At 42.7% G+C, this 19203-nt stretch overlaps 1 protein-coding gene across 2 annotated transcripts in view; it reads right to left on the reverse strand.

Moving 5' to 3' along the window:
- The window catches only part of dyrk1b (dual-specificity tyrosine-(Y)-phosphorylation regulated kinase 1B), a 71285-nt gene that overhangs the window by 15252 nt on the left and 36830 nt on the right, over window positions 1–19203 (reverse strand). For both annotated transcript variants that reach the window (XM_039805062.1, XM_039805061.1), the window contains exons 2-3: window positions 5406–5569; window positions 598–717 (exon numbers count right to left, since the gene is read on the reverse strand). In XM_039805062.1, the coding sequence (XP_039660996.1) occupies window positions 598–717; window positions 5406–5474 (189 nt within the window). In that variant the 5' untranslated portion in view covers window positions 5475–5569. The remainder of the gene's footprint in view (window positions 1–597; window positions 718–5405; window positions 5570–19203) is intronic.

Raw genomic sequence — 19203 nt, forward strand, 5'->3', positions numbered from 1 at the left:
CCCGGCAACAGCCTAAAGTCCAGTTCAGACCTCCTTGAGAGTCTCCTGTCTGCAGCGTTCTGAAAGCTGCCAGTTTCCACCAATGAGATGAGACGGTGTATCATCTGCATAGAAACCAACGTGTAGCTGGATATCATTTGTAGCGTCTTAAAATATGAATGAGGATCGTGATAGCGAGATACTTCTATTAGAAATGTAACAGCGTTTTGTTTCTCTGACTCTCTGCTTTGTTCTAACCGCTCTCTCTCTTCGGTCAACTCTCTGGCGCGCCCTGACCACCGCTGCTTGCGGCTGCTCGTTGAGGCTTCGTCCAACACACTGCCGTTTCCAGCTGACTTCGCTATGAGCTGATTGGCCGTTGAAACTGGTGACGTCTCTTACGTTATAAAAAAACCGCCGCGGGAACTCTACACCAGCAGCTGTAACAGCTGTTGCCGCACCATCAGCGGGGTTGTGAGTCCGGGAGAAGCGAGCCGCGAGTCGATCACCAGCCCCTTTCCTGCGGCCCTATCTTTGGTTTGTATCACCTTTGGTCTGAACTGGGCTTTGTGTGTGTGTGTGTGTGTGTGTGTGTGTGTGTGTGTGTATGTGTCATACCTCATTGATGTGCTTGTAAGTTTTGATGAGGTCAACAGAGAGTTTCCTCAGTGGGGCGCTGGCAGGGTCTCTGAAACTAGGGGGGATCCTCCGCTGGAGTATGGTCATATCAGACAGCACCTACAGAGAACAGCAACACTTCATACATCAGAATCATCAAACAAGAAGGCGGTGTGTGTGTGTGTGTGTGTGTACCTGGCCACAGACATATAGGTGTGTAGGCTTTAAACAGGGCTGGCACATTAAAGACGTGTATCCATTCAAACTCCCATCATGCAGTTCACCTCTGCACCAGCAGAGTTTGTGCCTGAGTTTCCGTTGTCCGGTAATTACCGGTCATTGACCGAAAAAAAATGATATGATACACCACATTATACTGGGATACATGATCGATGAAATCCCAGCTACTGTGAACTGTTATAGACGTACTGTATTTAACTGTTGGTTCAATAAATAGGTAACATTTGTGTAATTTAAACATTGTTTCTTTGTTAAGGCAGCATTTCCTTAATTTTTCCTTCACGTGTAATTGGAGCTAAGTTGGACCATGTTCAGTAGTAACTAGTGCTGTCAGTTAAACACGTTATTAATGGCATTTACGCAAACCCATTTTAACGGCGTCAATTTTTTTTAATCGCGAGATTAACGTTCTTTTTGGCCTAGCAAACTTTGTAGTTTAGTTCATGCTGTTGCAACAACTAGTTAACTTTAGAAAAACTACAACACCACACCGGATCTAGCTAAACAAAAAACTAAACAACAGGCACGCCACACACACTTGTTTGGGCTCGCGAGCCGGCCAAAGAGTAGTAGGCTAACGTTGGAATACTTACTGAAATGGATGCCAGTAAGATTCTGAATGGAAAGTTTACTTCTAAAAAGATGCCAAATGGTTCCACTGACAAGACCAAAGTGATCTGTGGGTTTTGTTGTTGTGAACTGAGCTATCATCGCAGCACGTCCAGTCTGAAATACCACTTGATGGCCAGGCACACAGCTGATGCTAATTCTCCGCCCACCTCGTCAAAGTCAGGCGACAAAAGCACAAAGCAAGCCGATCCACTTTTCCATGTTGATAAGAGCATTAAAATGAGAAAAAAAAATAATGGGACAAAAAGAAATCAAGGGACATTTAGAATAGATAAAAATGTGTGATTAATTGTGATTAATTGCGAGTTAACTATGACATTAATGCGATTAATCGCGATTAAATATTTTAATTGTTTGACAGCACTAGTAGTAACATTAGGAAGGATGTACTAACTAACTAACAAACTATGTACTGTTGACTTTACACGTATGAAGAAAGCAAGAATTGGAGTACTCTATTATGTAGTTCGGCTATTTGAAACAGATTTCAGGACAAACGTTTGTGTGTCATCCTGTTGTGTTCTTTAACACCCCAATGTAGCACAAGTAGACTATATTTCACAGTTACTGTTTTTTTTTCCACTGAGGAAACTCAGGGCTTGTGTTTGGTGTTTGGTGTTTTAAACCTTTCTTGCGGCAGAGATAAAGGCAGTGATGTTTCCCGTTTCCTGTACAGGACTCTCACACCACTACTGAGGCCTGACACAGGGTTGGCTTTCGCCAAAAGTTGAATCGGTCTCAACTTTATTACAGTATTGAAGGAAAAACAAAACAAAAATCGAGGAAAATTGAAAATCTAAATACCTACCCAACAGACAAATATCTGAATAGTCGAATATTGGAATCGAGCCCTAACTGTGCAGTGTGTCCCAAAGAGAAGAGCTGAAGTCAAATGCTATTCTTGATTCAGCCCAAATAACCTGAAGACAGCTTCTGTTCAGAATGCATATCAACATAATCCGGCGCTCAGCACTCCTGCAGCCCCTCCCACAGAACACCTGGGGGAACACTGTCATCAGCCTGTCCCAGATCCACAGATCACATGTTAACGGGATTAGCCGATTCCCATGACCCGTGGATTATCTTTTGCCGTTTTTCCCATTACATGGTACCTGCTCGACACGCCTCGACTCTACTCGCCTTTTTTTGGTTTTCCATTACGAAAAAAAATGGTCCCCGCTACCTGTACTTTTTTTTTTAGCATCGCCCCCCTGAGGTTCCAAGCGAGCTGAGGCAATACCAAAAGGTGACGTGAAAACCTGCAGACTACTGATTGGTCGGAGAGAATCATCACTAATAACACTAAGGGCTGTGCATTGGCGATACATATCACGATACATGGGTCACGATTCAATATCTTGCAATATATTGCAATACTGTGTGTAAGGCGATATATTCATAAAAGTCAGTTACTTTTAGGTAAACAATTCAGTACACAGAAAATCAAACTGCCAGTTTGGGATTGTGGTTCCCAGGTTCTTAGTGAGCTAATGTTGATATGCTAAAGTAGGCCAAAGTTCAGCCATAGCTATGTTGTAAGCTTCTAGCAAAAAGTCAGGCACTGTTAGGCACTGTTAGGCAAGGACACTAGTGGTGCGTCTCAGCATAGCCATCTAGCGTTAGGGGGTTTAAACACAACATAAACCACTGTCTTACATGAATATTTTTGAACGTAAAAAAAAAAAACCTATACCAACCAGCCATACTTTTGCGATATGTCGCAGCCTTTCGCGATGTGTTTATTGCGCCAGTTGGTTTCGCAATGACGATACAAAAAACCCACATATTGTGCAGGCCTAGCTGAGCAATCACTGCACTTTTCTAAAGGGCGTACAGTACTGATTCTTTTTTTCATTGGTTTAAAATAAATAAAGTGTATTTCTTAAAGAACATGAAATGCACTGTAACTGAGATCTGAATGGCCAATTCCTCACGCTTTACATGCTTTTATTTCTCTACAGTGCTCTCATGCTGCCAAGCTAGGTGGCAGCGGTGAGGAGAGGGAGGACGGCTGCAAGCAAAGGTTACGATGATTCAACTTTTCCACCTTGCCTGAATTTATTTACTGGTATCTGTGTTCCCTGACTTCGACACATATTCATTGCCAGAGAGCAGACAGGTCAGTGAAGAGAAACGCATCGATCAACATCAGCTGCAGAGTCGGATTGTCTGGTCTGGGACAATAAACAACATTTATGATATTAGTTACCAAAACCTGTTATATTGATTGCGTCATAGCCGTGATAACCATAAACGACGACTATGATTTTTAAGTTGCTTTACACAACTCTGCGCCTGAGAACAAACGTTAGACTAACGAACTGACAGATGGTGCTACGCAGGGAAGCCGTTGATCTGCACACACTGCCGAGACACACAGCTGGTTTCAAATCAGCAAAAGTATCCCTTTAAGTGTACGCTATATTTAGAATATTTTCGACTGAAGCCGTTCTCTCTGCTCTCTTCAAAGCCACCAGAATCCCTTTCCAAAAACAGTGATTATATCTGGCAGAATGCGGGAGTTGCTGCTCTACCGCTGCCTCCGTCGATTTAGTTAGTTTGTGTTGTTGAGTGATTTTGGTGAATCCAAACTAACTCTTTAGCCTTAGCAAAAGGCTAGCTGCAAGCGTAGGCTAACGTTACCTTGGTTCCAATGCAACCGCCTCGGCACGTGCCGAACAACGCCCTTCAGCTGTGTTATCATCACAACATACCACGGCCTGTCGCAAGCGATTGCTTACACATTCCCTTGATTTGAAGCTACAAGCAGCTCTTTTTAGCTGCGTGATGAGGTGACACAAAGTGGACAGTGGATAGCAGCAGCCTGTGGCGTGCAGGCTGGTAGGATCGGATGTAGCCGAGAGCCACGACGTATGTATTTGGTCAGCTTGGTGGCTTGTGTTATCCCTGAGAGCTTTAAAAGATTGTTTGCTAAGATTGGTGCTAGAAATTGGGGTTTTCAGTAAAAAACATATGCAATTTGACATCATTTTGGACCATTATTATCACCATATCTGAGTCTAAAATAGATAATAGAGAACACTAAAAAAAACTTAAAGAGAAAGCTTGCTAAAGAAGTCCAACTACAATCATTAGATCTGAGAAAAGTTTTTGCCGTTTCTTTTTTGTCGCATTCAACCTTCATTCAGCTTAGGGGCTCCGGTGCTGCACCTAAGACTTAAAATGGACAAAAAAAAACAACCCTGTACCAGTAGGACTAGATATCAGGGTTTCTGCAGGTTTCACCAAGTCAAAATTAAGACTTTTTAAGACCTTTTTAAGACCATTATGAATGAAATTTAACATAACATCAATTAAGCCCTAAATTCTGTTTTTTCAAGCCAAGAATCGCTAAACTTGCACTTCCCCATAGCTGAAGAATAAAATCAGTTTTTATGTCTGTGGAACAATCCTGAATGAGACTCGCGCCAATAACAAGAAAGCTGATTGGCTGCAATATAAGTAGTATGATGGTCTCATTTGTAGTCTTAACACACAGAATAAAAAAAGAGCATTATAGGTAGAGTTGCATGGACGTAGGAAAATTAAGACCTGTTTCAAAGTATTGAAGACCTAGAACACAATACTTCAGCAAATTTAAGAACTCTTAAGGCCTAAAATTTGGATTTTGAAATTTTAGATTTTTTAAGACCCCGCGGAAACCCTGTGATATAAAAACCTTCTGCCCACTGCGATCCCTCTTTATCACGGTGACTGCAGGAATACGACTTTCACAGTAGCTTGTCATTGTTTTAAATCTGTATCAAAAAAATAATGAAAGAATGTATCCCTCTTGCGTTGCAGTGCTGCTATGACAACCAACAGGTGAAACAGGTGAAACAGGTGACGAATCAATCAGGTCCTGTGCCAAAGGTGTGTGTGTGTGTGTGTGTGTGTGTGTGTGTGTGTGTGTGTGTGTGTGTGTGTGTGTGTGTTACCTGCTGCTGCTCGGCCATGGAGTGGATGGAGCTGAAGGAGGGGTGTGTATGTGTGTGCTGGCTGGTCATGGCTGGCTCAGCGAGGGAGAAGCCCTGGGCAGTGGAGGAGGAGGAGGAGGAGGAGGAGGAGGAGGAGGTGGGCGGACATCCTGAGCTGCTTACACCTGGAGAGAGAGAGAGAAAGAGAGAGAGAGAGAGAGAGAGAGAGAGAGAGAGAGAGAGAGAGAGAGAGAGAGAGAGAGATGATTAGAGAGGGATACCCCAACAATCTAATCCGTTTCTCAGCCTCCATCAATGGGACAACATGGCTGCTGCTGATCAGAAACCACAGTAACTGATTATTATCTTCATACTGTTCTATCTACTACACATATCCAACTGAAGAAACAGGACCGTTCGGAGGTCTTTCCTTACCAAGCTCCCAAAACACATCAAACATATTAAACACACTCTTTGCAGTTTATATGCAAGTGAGCCCGACCGATTTATTTCAAGCTAGAGGCCAACCGATGCAGGATTGGTGAGGCTTATACTAACTTATCAACATAAACAAGTCTGATCAGGGTCTCTTAAATGTGCTCACTAAAGAGCTGCTATGTGATATGTACCGAGCAGGATGTTTGACAGTATAAAAATAAACATGCACAGTGACACACCGTTTCTAAATAAACTCAAACATACCTTTGACATTTCTGTACTGACATCTCCTGTTACTATTAGCCAACGTATTAACCTATACGCTACTGATATATATATATATATATATATATATATACCTGCGATCAGCTTAAAGCGGCTGATACACTGAGACTGTAAAAATAATGAACAAAGTTTCCAGGTCTGAGAAGTGAAGCCAAAGCTGAAGCTCCTTAAAGCTGCGTTCTCTCTGACGTCCAGCAGGGGGAGACTCCACTGGCTCCAAAACAGAAGTCTGTTTCTTTAGAAGTCTATGAGAAAATGAGCCTACTTCTCTCTTGGGGGACGTCCATTATGTTCAGTCTATGCTGATACGTCATGCTGAAGAGTTTGTCTAGTAAAGCAGTAGTGTTGAATAGAGGCATATCTTCAGCTAACCTTAGCCCATCAATCTCTCTCTGCTGTGGATGTTGGATGTTGAGAGTGGTTAGATGATAAGAGATTTTCTGCTCAAGTTTTGCTGGCCCTTTGGTTACGTTTCAATTGGTGTACGACATTGTGCGGCTACTTTTGCTTTCAAAGTATCTTCATGAATCATTGTCTTTGAATCTGGTTCCACGCAGCAGACTGCCCAACTTTGTATGCTACCAACACAGCGCTTTAGGATAAATCTATCTGTTCTTCCTCTCCATCGCTGGCTTTCTGTTCCTTGGAAGCTTTCTCTCCTTGTCTTTACTCCACTGTCTCACCCAAGTTAGATTTTCTTCACATCGGTGTCCTGCCCCTCTTCCTGTGCACACTTTGTCACATGGAGTAATGCACGCTTGTCATTTGTTGATGCAGTTTAGGGAGAAATTAGGTACACAAATAGGTGTACAAACATGGCAGAATCGTTGTAACGTAAAATAAGAGATCGCAGAGAGGCCTGAATCAAGATCATGATGGAATTTCAATTCATCATGCAGCCCTACTGGGGGGCATATTAAAAACTGTAAAGATGAACATTGTGCCAAAGTAAAAAAGTTGCACTTGAACACGCTACATAGAAAACTGCATACTGCCAGCTGGCTCACCAAATAAAAAGAACAATCTGCACCTGTCCGAGCAGAATAAACTAGCCAACCATTTCCATGCCACTATGACTCTGATGAAGCGGTTTTGTCATATCCCTGGAATTTAATACTTCATCATTTGATGATAAAATTACAGCTGGCACTGCAAACTTTTTGCTTTGCTCTGGCCGGGTCAACTTGTGGCGTTTTACCTAATGGAGTTAAAAGAACAATTGCTGAGGTCAAAACATCTGCACTACATTAGTGAATCAGTGATTCACAACAGCCAAAGAGCTCTTTGCCGACTTCTTGTGATGCATGCTCAACAGGCTGAGATATGGGCCGACACGGCCGGACACCCTCCACAAGCTCCAGCAGGGGGGTCAGCGCAACAATATAATGACTGTTGAGTTTTGCATCAGTCAGTCTCATCCTGTCAAGACACCTACACACCCACCAAAGAGATATTACCTGTAGCCAATCACGGCGCCGATCTGTAATAACCAATCAGTGTGCCGCATCAGTTGCAACAAATGCTGGTGGAAAATGGCTGTTGCGTGCACACCGGGTAGTTCTTGTGATCGTCGTTGCTCAAGAGCAGGTGAGCGGATGCTAAGCTAACGGTTGGACTCAAGTTATTGTTATATTATTCTGGTCTTGTCAGCCAGGCTGAGCATAGCAAGTGAGCTAGCTCCCAACACAGGACACGTGCGGGTAAGAATACAGCTCGGCTTACTGCATGAGAGATGATGGCCGGATTTACACGGGACAGGAAGTGGCTCAGCTGCTGGACTGAGGACTGATGGCTGTTCCTAGTATTTGACGGGCTCTCTTCAAATAGGCAACCAGCGCAGTACTGTAAAAGCGCTTTACAGTGTGGGGTCTCTCTTCGGTCAGGTGAGAAATATCAACAACAAAATGGAATACCATGACCAGCTCATTACACAAAGAAAAAAAAAAGATACCAGCTATGTGAAAGATTTTGGGAATATCAATAGGCAGGCACACTAACGCACTGTCAAATAGTTAATGACTGAATAGATAAAATATTCTGGTAATATAGAGTGCAGTCTCGTAATATGGACTGCCCTACAATATAGGTTCTACTGTGTAGAATGGCACTATTATACACCTATGTTCATTGGGGAGAACTGATCTCAACATTGATGTAGCTAACCAACAGCTTAAACCCGTTATTTGCTATGCATGGGTGTTGAGCTTCTGCTGGTCTAGAGTTTTAGGTTCCGGATCTGAAGCTTGATTTGTGAACTCACCGATAGCCTCCGCAGAGGAAGTTTTCAAAAAAGCCACACACAAAAAATCAAAGACCAAACAAAAGCAAAACGTGGATATATCACCTTGCTTCTCCCCCGCCCTTTTACACAAATTCATGTGGAAAAGAACCTCAAAATGTGCATGTGCACATTAATCCCTGTTGACGTCTGTAAAACTCTTACAATGGTAACTTCCGAGTCATTTGTGTAACTTCCCAAACTCGATATCAGCGCCAAGAATCAATGTCGGACCTACTTATGTAAAACAAATGTCTCCAACCAGCTGAAGGCAGAAATATCATCCCAGTATAGAATCGATATGTGTGTAAAGCTTTTATTGTGAAGCCGCAGGAAATCCAGTTTGCATGAGGAGTAGGATAAGAGCACATCAGAAAACAGAAAAAAAGCTTATCAATTCAATTAGATGAAAGTAAAGTTACTAGAGAGCTCAACATGACCAGGCTTTTAGAAAGGCTGGTTTTTTTCTCTATTCACTTGCACGACCAGGTGTTGAGCCAATCAGTTTAGACACAGATTGGTCCAGCATGGATAGGTTGACAATACTGCAGGTCAGAGCCAACTAACAGGGCTATACTGGTGTCTGGGAAAAGGCCATGAGATGGCCAACCAGAGCTTTACATAAACAGGGATCCCCCGGTTTGTAATGCTGAGCTCCTGTGCTCTGAGAACACCACTGCTGCTCTCTACACCAGTCAAAGTCAGAGAAAGATTTCATGGCTGCAGAATTAGGTCTATTTATATATCACTATAATTCAGGGCAGCCATTTTCGGTGAACATGCAAGAATAACTTTTGTAATTATAGGTTCCTCAGCACTGTTATCTAGCATGCACTGTGTAGACCGTTCTCCTATTCTGTACTCAACGTCTTTTTCCAAAAAGGCTCCCTGAGATTTTAAATAGAGCTCTGTGGCTAGATGAGGTTCTATTTGTGAAGTTAAAAACCCCCTCAGCAGCGTTGAACAGCTTGTGTGTACTTGTGCAGTTGTGTTGTGTGATAATAAGGTAGAGAAAGTAATCCAATCAGCGTCCCTGGGCCTGTCGTGGTGCTCTGGGTCCTGGCCTGCTTACAGATCTGACACTGCGAGAGAGAGAGGGAGAGAGAGAGAGGGAGAGAGAGAGAGAGAGAGAGAGAGAGAGAGAGAGAGAATATCTGCCTAGTACTGAGAAATCTGCACCGTCTCTTTAAGAGACTGAGAGGCACTCACAGCACTTCCTCAATCTGGCATCCCCCTTCCTGCGCTGCCATTGGTCGGTGCCCCCTCTTTCTCTGTCAGCTGATTCGCTGTTGGTATCTAAGGGCTGGCTGGCCAGCACTCTATAAATAAACCCAGTGCTGTCTCAGCAACCAGCCTACAATACTCATTAGCTACTTCTCCCTCTCCTCTTCCGCCTCTCTCCTGCTAAGCAAGTAGCTTCCAATCGCAGGCTGGCTCTCAGCAGCAGCAGTCTGACATACTCTCCCCTAGCAACCCAACCTACCCTACCAGCCGCTCTCTCCTCCCCCTTTCCTTCATCATCCTTCCTGCTTTCTCAAACCCCTCTACCTCGGAACTACCTCGGAATCTGATTCTCTCTCTTCTATTCGTCCATCTCCCATCCCTCACTCCCAATCCTTCCTGACTTCAATCAGATGCCTGCTCAGTAGGTCTCATTGGTTCTTCTCCTGCCCACCGTTTTGTCTCTCCATCGGCATTGTGTCGATGCACAATGATGTAACAATATTTAGGGTGACAGCGAGGAGTCTCTCCAGGAAGCACAGCGACACTGTAGCCATACAGCTACAAACTAACGCTTCCTGCTCACAACAAGTGGCTAGGTGATGAAAAACAACACTGAGCCAACTTGGGCTTGTACCAGAGTCCGTCAGAGTGAACCAACAGTTGTGCAACAATGCCTCGAAAGAAGGGTCTCTTTACTACAAGTGTGTAACACACAAATCTGTTTCAACACGACTCTAGTCAATACTTAAGTCAGAGACAAGTCCAGGTCTGAGGAGTTTCGAGATCGAGTGAAAACAAGTCCAATAAAACAAAACAGTGCTAAGAGTGTATTACAGGTTAATCAAACTGTGTTGCTGAGAGGATATACTTTGCTCCGAGGTTGCTGAAATTGGGATTATAACTTTAAAAAGGTCCCATGACATGGTGCTCTTTGGATGCTTTTATATAGGCCTTAGTGGTCCCCTAATACTGTATCTGAAGTATCTTTTATATAGACCTTAGTGGTCCCCTAATACTGTATCTGAAGTATCTTTTATATAGACCTTAGTGGTCCCCTAATACTGTATCTGAAATATCTTTTATATAGACCTTAGTGGTCCCCTAATACTGTATCTGAAATATCTTTTATATAGACCTTAGTGGTCCCCTAATACTGTATCTGAAGTCTCTTTTATATAGACCTTAGTGGTCCCGTAATACTGTATCTGAAGTCTCTTTCCCCAAATTCAGCCTTGGTGCAGAATTACAGCCACTAGAGCCAGTCCCACAATGAGCTTTCCCTAGGATGTGACATTTCTGTGTCTGTAGCTATTGAGGAGGAGAGAGAGGGGAGAGGTGGCCTTGACCAACTGCCATTTTGCTCGTTTGAAAGCCATGATGTCTCTCTCTCTCATGGGTGGGCCAAATTCTCTGGGCGGGCAAAGCAGAGAAAGGGGAGGTAACCTCGCTCCTTATGACCTCATAAGGAGAAGATTCCAGATTCTCACAGACTAACAATACCATAAGCCACCTAAACAATGTGTTGAATGGAGAAATATTTAGTTGTGGTCATTTCTATGTCAGTGAGTGTTCTCACATGCACATGGGTATCCTGGCTATGATAAGGTTTTTGGAGTATCCTGGTTATGTGTTGCACTGCACATTTCAGAATTTCAGAAACCTGGATATGTTACCTGCAGAACTCCAAAAGACAGCTGCACACACATGATCATCAACCAGAGTACTGTAGAATCGTGTATACAGGGGCATGAAGAAACAGGCTACTAGTGCCCACTGTCAACACACTCTGTGGGACAGTCCTTGGTAAACAGGGACATGGAACATAGGTCTAAAAGTTCAGACTTAACAGCAGGACCGCTTACAAAGTCAAATCAAAGATCCAAGCACACTGCACCAATGATATGAAACGGTACACACTTCCTGTGATCTAAATGGGCGTGGTCTCCTTTGCCAACATTACATATTTACACTGCTAAAAGCCATATTTAGCATTAGGAAAATTTGTTTTGATTTGACGTTAGCTTATCCATGTTGCCAGATCTCGCGAGAGTTTGTTCCCGAGACACAAATAGGTTGCGAACATTGTTAATTTTCCGCTGATGTGTCCGTCTGAAAATTGCCATTTTAGTGTCAGAATGTTCTGGAGATATGTGGCTCGTGAAGAATGGCTCCAATATTTACTTTGGTGACCATGGGGCGAAAGAATCGCTCATAATCTGTGTTCACATTCACTTCTCCTGTTGGAATCAATCCACTCAGGACCTGCTGCTAGTCTCCTAAAGAGGCTTGGACGTCTCTGGCTAAACACAGTGATATCTGATCGTGTGTGTGTGTGTGTGTGTGTGTGTGTGTGTGTGTGTGTATGTGTATAACTTAAACAAGTGTAGTTTATTGGAGCCAATCAAAATAATACAATGTGCAACAGTCTGAAGTAATCAGCACAGTGAGATGACTGTAAGCAGCACCGTCACATACTGTTCCTGAGCTTCGACCCTGCCACGGCCCAAACTGGCCTGTTCTAGTGTATATAAATATACAGAATAAGAGCAGTCATATAAACAGACATGAACACATTGTTGGATAAAGGGGAGTAAGGCTAACATTGTGTTTACATGGGAGCAGCAGCAGCTTCAGATGTGTTCAGGCCAATGGTGGAGACTCTCTTTACTCTTAACAGGTCTTTTTTTTGAATACTTTAAGTAATTTGTTTTAATCAATAATTTTACTTAACATTACTTTTATCTCATGTATTTTCACTACGTTTCAAGTCACTTCTGTTTCAGAGTCACAGTCCTGATAAACTGTGTGAGAATGGAGCTGAAGAAAGGAGATAAATCAGCAGCAGAACAGAAGCTGCGGTGTGTCTGCAGGAGGGATGCAAAGTAACCCAAATCACACACACACACACACACACACACACACACACACACACACACACACACACACACACACACACACACACACACACACACACACACACACACAATGTTGGGTGACCAACAGGTGCACGCGCTGGGTCGAGCTAACATGCTAAACAGTTAATGGTGTATCCTCCAGCGGTGACTTCTACGTCGACTGAGGAACTTTCACCTTCAGTGAGGTGGAGGAGCGCAGTGGGACAGAGAGTGTGAGTGGACTGGTTATACGGTGCTTCGAGGATGATGAAAAGATGAACCTAGAGCAGACTGAAGAGGACTTTGCGGTGCTCAAAACTCACCGAATGTTGTTCAGACAAGGTGAGTACAAAAACAAACCCACTGTGATGGTTGTAACTCTCTCCAGAGGACACCGTCAACATTGCTAGGCAACAACACGTTATTCACGTGTGTGTGTGTGTATGTGTGTGTGTGTGTTATTGGGGTTTGTGTGTGTGTGTCCCCCCGTGTATATTGTGAATTTTTCATGGCTCAACAATGTTTGTTGCACCCTATGCAGCGTCCATAGCTCTTTTTATTACACGGCTTTCTTGAATACTCAATTCTGATTGGTCAATTACAGCATTCTAAGGTCTGTTATTTCTGAATAGCAGACTGTTGCTGTAGATGCAGTCCTGATCATAGACTCTGGAGGACCATTTTTTTAAAATCAATAAATATTTTGGGCCAAATGATTGATTTCTTTAGTAAGTAGCTGTGTAATAAGCTAGATAATGTAGAGCGAGTGGGGAACTATTGCGATTAAACCCCTACAGGGTGATTCAAGATCCTGAGTCACTGTAGTTTTACGCCGAAGAAAGTAGACTTGAAGTGTAAAAAATATGCTTCGGATCATGTTCATGCATGTATAGTGCGAGTAAAAGTCGAGGCGTTACGCCGCCTGTGTAGACAGCTGTATTGATTAGAATAGGAGTGTATCCGTTCTGTCAGACGCGTGTGAGACCGCCGAGACTGAAAAAATACTGCTGAAACTTCTTCTGTGTAGAAACGTGGGAGGCTGTCTGCGCACGGCACACACTGGGTCATCAGGGTTCAAATCAAATCTTAAATGGTAAGCATGCAGACACATGAACCAGTTATTACCATAGGTTCAGACAACCATCCGTCTACTGACCAGATAGGGCACAGATCCCAGTCACAGCACCTACGGTAGAACATCACTGGACTATACTCGCCTGCCTGTCTTCAACACAAAGAAGACGTTCTCCCAGGACCAGCTGGACAAAAACGTAACTGTAGTCCCAGCAGTGCAGCAACAGAACAAGGTGGCAGCAGAGCACATGGAAAAAGGAATAACCACGCAGTGTACTACAGCCACTAATAGACCGCAATAAGCACACACCATCACAGTAGCAAACATCCAACAATGAGTCAAAACCGCACGGGAGAGAACATGGCTGAATATTGCCTGGCAACTGAATGTTCAACCCTGGCCACCCGATGATTAGGACTGTGTATTGGCAAGAATCTGGCGATACGAAGCATATCACGATACATGGGTCACGATAGAGCTGGGCAATACATCGATATCGTGATATGAAACTAGATACCGTCTTAGATTTTGAATATCGTAATACGACATAAGTGCTGTCTTTTCCTGGTATTAAAGGCTGCATTACAGTAAAGTGATGTCATGTCCTGAGCTTACCAGACTGTTGTAACTGTTCTATTATTTGCCTTTACCCACTTAGTCATTATATCCACATTACTGATGATTATTTATCAAAAATCTCATTGTTTAAATATTTAGTGAAAGCACCAATAGTCAAAACTACAATATTGTTGCGGTATCGATATCGAGGTATTTGGTCAAAAATATCGTGATATTGGATTTTCTCCATATCGCCCAGCCCTAGGTCACGATTCAATATATTGCAATATATTTCTATACTGTGCGTAAGGCGATATATTGGGATTTTTTTTAAGTATAATTTTAGAAAAACTAATATTTAAAAAATGATGTGATGTTCATGAAAGTCAAAGAAGTTTACTTTAGGTAAACAATTCAGTACACAGAAAATCAAACTGCCAGTTGGGGATTGTGGTTCCCAGGTTCTTAGTGAGCTAATGTTGATATGCTGAAGTAGGCCAAAGTTCAGCCATAGCTACGTTGTTAGCTTTTAGCAAAAAGACAGGCACTGCTAGGCACTGTTAGGTACTGTTAGGCAAGGACACTAGTGGTGTGTCTCAGCCAGGGTTGGGCATCGTTTGGATTTTAACGATTCTGATTCCAATTCCAATTCTTCCTTTCGATTCTGGTTCTTATCGATTCTCGATTCCAATTCTTTGAGGGGTGGAGTTGAAACGGGTCACATGCTTATTTCACAAATAAGAGGAAAGTTTTATTTTGATTCAATGGTGGGTTGCAGTTTTACAGCTTTTTCAACATAAAATAAAGCCAGACTAGAGCGCCGCTTACTGTGCTCCAAGGCTCAAACACAACATGCGCCTGGCCGCTACGGAAACCAAAACTTCCGCATGTTAAATTGGGAAGTGATGATCGGATTTGAAACCAAATCCTCTAAACGATTCCAATAAAGAAACGATTCCGATGGAATCGTAATTTTTGAAACGATTCCAAGTAGGAATCGGTTCTCGATGCCCAACCCTAGTCTCCGCATAGCCATCTAGCGGTAGGGGGTTTAAACACAACATAAACTTGAACCACTGTTTAACATGAATATTTTTTTATGTTTAAAAAAAATAAAAAATAAAATAAAAATCGATATTGCCTTTTTAAAAATCTATACAGTATTGCAAAATAAAATATGGCGATACTCAAGTGTATCGATTTTTTTCTTACACCCCTACTGATGATGATGCTATACGAAGACCGATCAGCACAGATGATCTGTATTTATACAGAACTCTTCAAAGGGTTTCACAAGAAGGCAATAATACAAAGCTGATATAAAACATCAAGTCAATTAAAGATACTCTCTCTGATAAATCTATATTCGTATTTCCCGGGGCAGGTGCATCCAGAGCACTCTGGGCCCTGAAGACAAAAGGCTAGGCTAGGCTAGGCTACTTCCTAGACTCTAAAACAGATGGTAACCTCTGCACAGGCTCATACGGGGTCTGAAATATAGCAAGGGACCAGAGCATGACGCCTTACACCTAATCAATAAGATGTTGGAACCCATCCTGCTGTATACAAGAAACCAGTGTAAGATGCTGGTGATGTGGTTACACCTCTATTTTTAGGCTTTTATTGTCAGGAGAGCTTAAGACAGTCACAGGAAAGGGGAGAAAGAGGGGGAAGGACATGCAACAAAAGGGCCGCAGGTCAGAATCGAACCCACGGTCGCTGCGGTAAGGACTTGGTACGTGGGGCACGTGCTCAACCAAGGTGAGCTACCCCGGGGAGGGGGGGGGGGTCCACACCTCTTAGCTCTGATTAAAAGCCTGGAAGTTGAGCTCTTCACAAGCTAAAGTTTTTTGACTGACAAGTAGGCCTAAATCACAGCGTGCAGAGAAAGAAAGCATGTTAGGACTATAGGACTTTTATATTTTGGAATGAGGATTTGAGTTATCTCAGTATTTTAGAGAGGTACAGCCACAGTCAGTTTGCACTTTAGTTTGTTACAATACTGTGACTGACAGGAGATCAGTAAGATTCATATTTCTTTTTCAAAAACAATAATACAGATGAGGAAGAAGATAAGGAAGGAAGGAGAAAGATAAAGGAACTTTTATTTTTAAATTGCATACTAGTGGCTGGGTTAGCTCAGTTGGTAGAGCTAGTGGCTGGGTTAGCTCAGTTGGTAGAGCTAGTGGCTGGGTTAGCTCAGTTGGTAGAGCAGGTGCATATATATAGAGGTTTGCTCCTCGACGCAGAGGCCGTGGGTTCGACTCCGACCTGTGGCCCTTTGCTGCATGTCATTCCACCTCTCTCTCCCCTTTCACGTCTTCAGCTGTCCTGTGGAATTAAAGGCGTAAAATGCCCCAAAAAAATATCTTTAAAAAATATTGCATACTAAATTGTTATATAGTTTAGCCCTGGTGACAAAGTACAACCAGACAAAAAGCTATCAGGGCCTGTATTCATCCAGTGTTTCAGAACTATCACCAAGGCCTAGTCCACACGTACACGGCTATTTTTAAAAACCGCAAAAACACAACTGGAGCTCTTTCAAGAGCATGCCAAGCCAACAGGTGGCCCAAGTTGCACAAAGAAGAAGAAGATGTTGGCCAAAAAAAAAAAAAAAAAGTGGTTCCCGGAAGGCTACCCACCAACTAGAAGGCCGACGGTGTCGTCCGAGACCGGAGTGGCAGTGTTGCATTACATGGCAGTGACCTGCTTAGCATTCTGACGCCTCTGAGCCTCAACACAATGGAAGAGTAACTGTACATTTAATGTGTAAACATGTAAAAAGTCCTGCTAGCAGCCTGTTACCAGTACTATTTTGGCCACGTCCACCATTGCAAGAAATGGCGGCTTATTTGTGACGCCTCACAAAAGGGAGATAACAATGCACACTCTGACGTCACAAGACATACACTTGGTTTTTTCCCCTTGTATTTTTAAACCTACATTGTGTCATTTTTTGAGTAGATTCTTAGCAAAAAATAAATAAAAACTAATCAAAGTGTAGAATCTGCCATTCAGAATCATTAAGAATACCATGTTGCGCCTCCATCTTTAAAATACCTTAGCCAAAGAGGGACATACCTCCGCGATTCGCGATTTTACACTCCAGTGGCGGCGCACCGAATGCCAAAGGGGATTACTCGCCAGGGAAGCGAAAAAGAGAATTAAAACGACAACGCGCCAGGCAAAGCAACAAGACCAACTGGAGTGGCTAGAACAGCTGCGTGTAAACAATGGAGATACTAAGCGCTCATTTCGGGTTCGGCCACCGTAGGAGTTGAAATGCGCTCGGAATGGGGAGGGGCTAGAAAGTAATATTCAGTTGGTTGTCATATACAATTTCACCTACGCTAGATGGGAGAAATTCGTACACAATGCAGCTTTAAAAGCCATCACCGTGGCGAGAGCATTCCAAAAGCACCGTTTACAGTGACTTTTTACACCGTTTGTGTGGAGGCCAAGACGCAAAGAAAAGGCCTACGAATTCCAGTGAAAGTTAAAAAACTAAGAGTTAAAATAATCCATTGTGAGTGCTGTTTGTAAAGCTATGAGAGTCAATGAAAAGAACTGAGGTCTTGATCTGCAATCAGCACATTGAAACAGACTGATCTCATGCTAGAAAAATTCAAGCCAGAAAAGACAATCACTAGCATGACGGTCAGTGTAACGCTTATCAGTTCAATTTTCTAAGCACAAACGGACATTTAGAAAAACAGAAAAATGGGTTCAAATATCCAAATTTTTCTTTTTTTTTTTTCACCATGACAAATTAAAAAATTTGGATCTTTAACCTGTTTTCCCAATTTTCAGTTTTTTATTCAGAGGATCAGAAATTGAGAAAATTACAAAATTGCTTCTGAGCTCCAATTTTTCAATGCTGCAATAATATTCTCTCCCTCTACTTTGCGGAATATCCAGGTCATTAACTGCATATGGACCAAAAAATAAACTGATAGACTTTGGGGTCAGAGGTGCTTGCAACTGATGGTTTCGAGTGTGTGTGTGTGTGTGTGTGTGTGTGTGTGTGTGTGGGGGGTGTGGGGCGCTAGGCGGAACGAGGGAGAGAATACCACTGCAGTATTGAATAATTGGAGCCCAGACGCAATTTTGTAATTTTCTCAGTTTCTGATCCTCTGAATAAAAACAGAAAATTGGAAAAACTGTTTAAAGATAAAAAATAATTAATTTGTCAAGGCGGAAAAAAATAAAAAATTGGATATTGGAACCCATTTTTCTGTTTTTTCAAAAGTCTGTTTGTGCTTAGAAAATTGAACATGACAAGCTAGTTACGCACATAACGGTCTGTCCAGATGAAAAATGCAACTCGCACAAAGATGTAGATTAGTTCATATGGCTGTGGCTGGTTTCACCAGATCCTCATCTGTCTGTCCCTTCAAAAGCCTTCTTTCAAACTGAGAACAACAACCGTCCCTGTCACACAAGATTAGGGCTCGCGCGATACTGGGTTTTCCGGGCCAATGCCATTATTAGTAGTTAATGAAACCGATAACCGATATTTGGAAATGATATGCATTTACAGTGAAAATTAAAATCTTTAAAGTCAAAATTAACATTTTGGTATGCTACAAACTCCAACACAAAAGTTTGCTTAAATGCATTAAGTAGTTATTTAATAAAACGAATAAATAAATAAAAAAATACAAAAATAAAATAGCTTCCTGAAGTTTTAACGTGCTAACAGTTGGTTTGCAGGTGTTGCGGACTGCTTACAGAGCTGTAGCGGAGCCAAACGTAGCGCACTTTATAGTGAATTAACTTTATTGGTTATCAGTCAAATAACACAGGGGTACAGATTGCAAATTGCCAAATATCGGCCCCGATTAATCGGCCAAGGCCGATAATTGGTTGATCCCTACACAAGATGATGCAAGCACAATGGCAGCTACAGTGGGAAAGGGCTGACACACAACCTGTTGGTCAATGCTACGGACGAGGCGAGGAAGACCTATGACCAAACTCTGTCCTACTGAAGATGCTGGAGTCAGTGTCAGTGCATCACGATGACCTCGTCATTACAGGAGCTTTCTGACACAATGTCAGCTT

This window comes from Perca fluviatilis, chromosome 7, assembly GCF_010015445.1.
Source record: "Perca fluviatilis chromosome 7, GENO_Pfluv_1.0, whole genome shotgun sequence".
Lineage (NCBI taxonomy): Eukaryota > Metazoa > Chordata > Actinopteri > Perciformes > Percidae > Perca > Perca fluviatilis.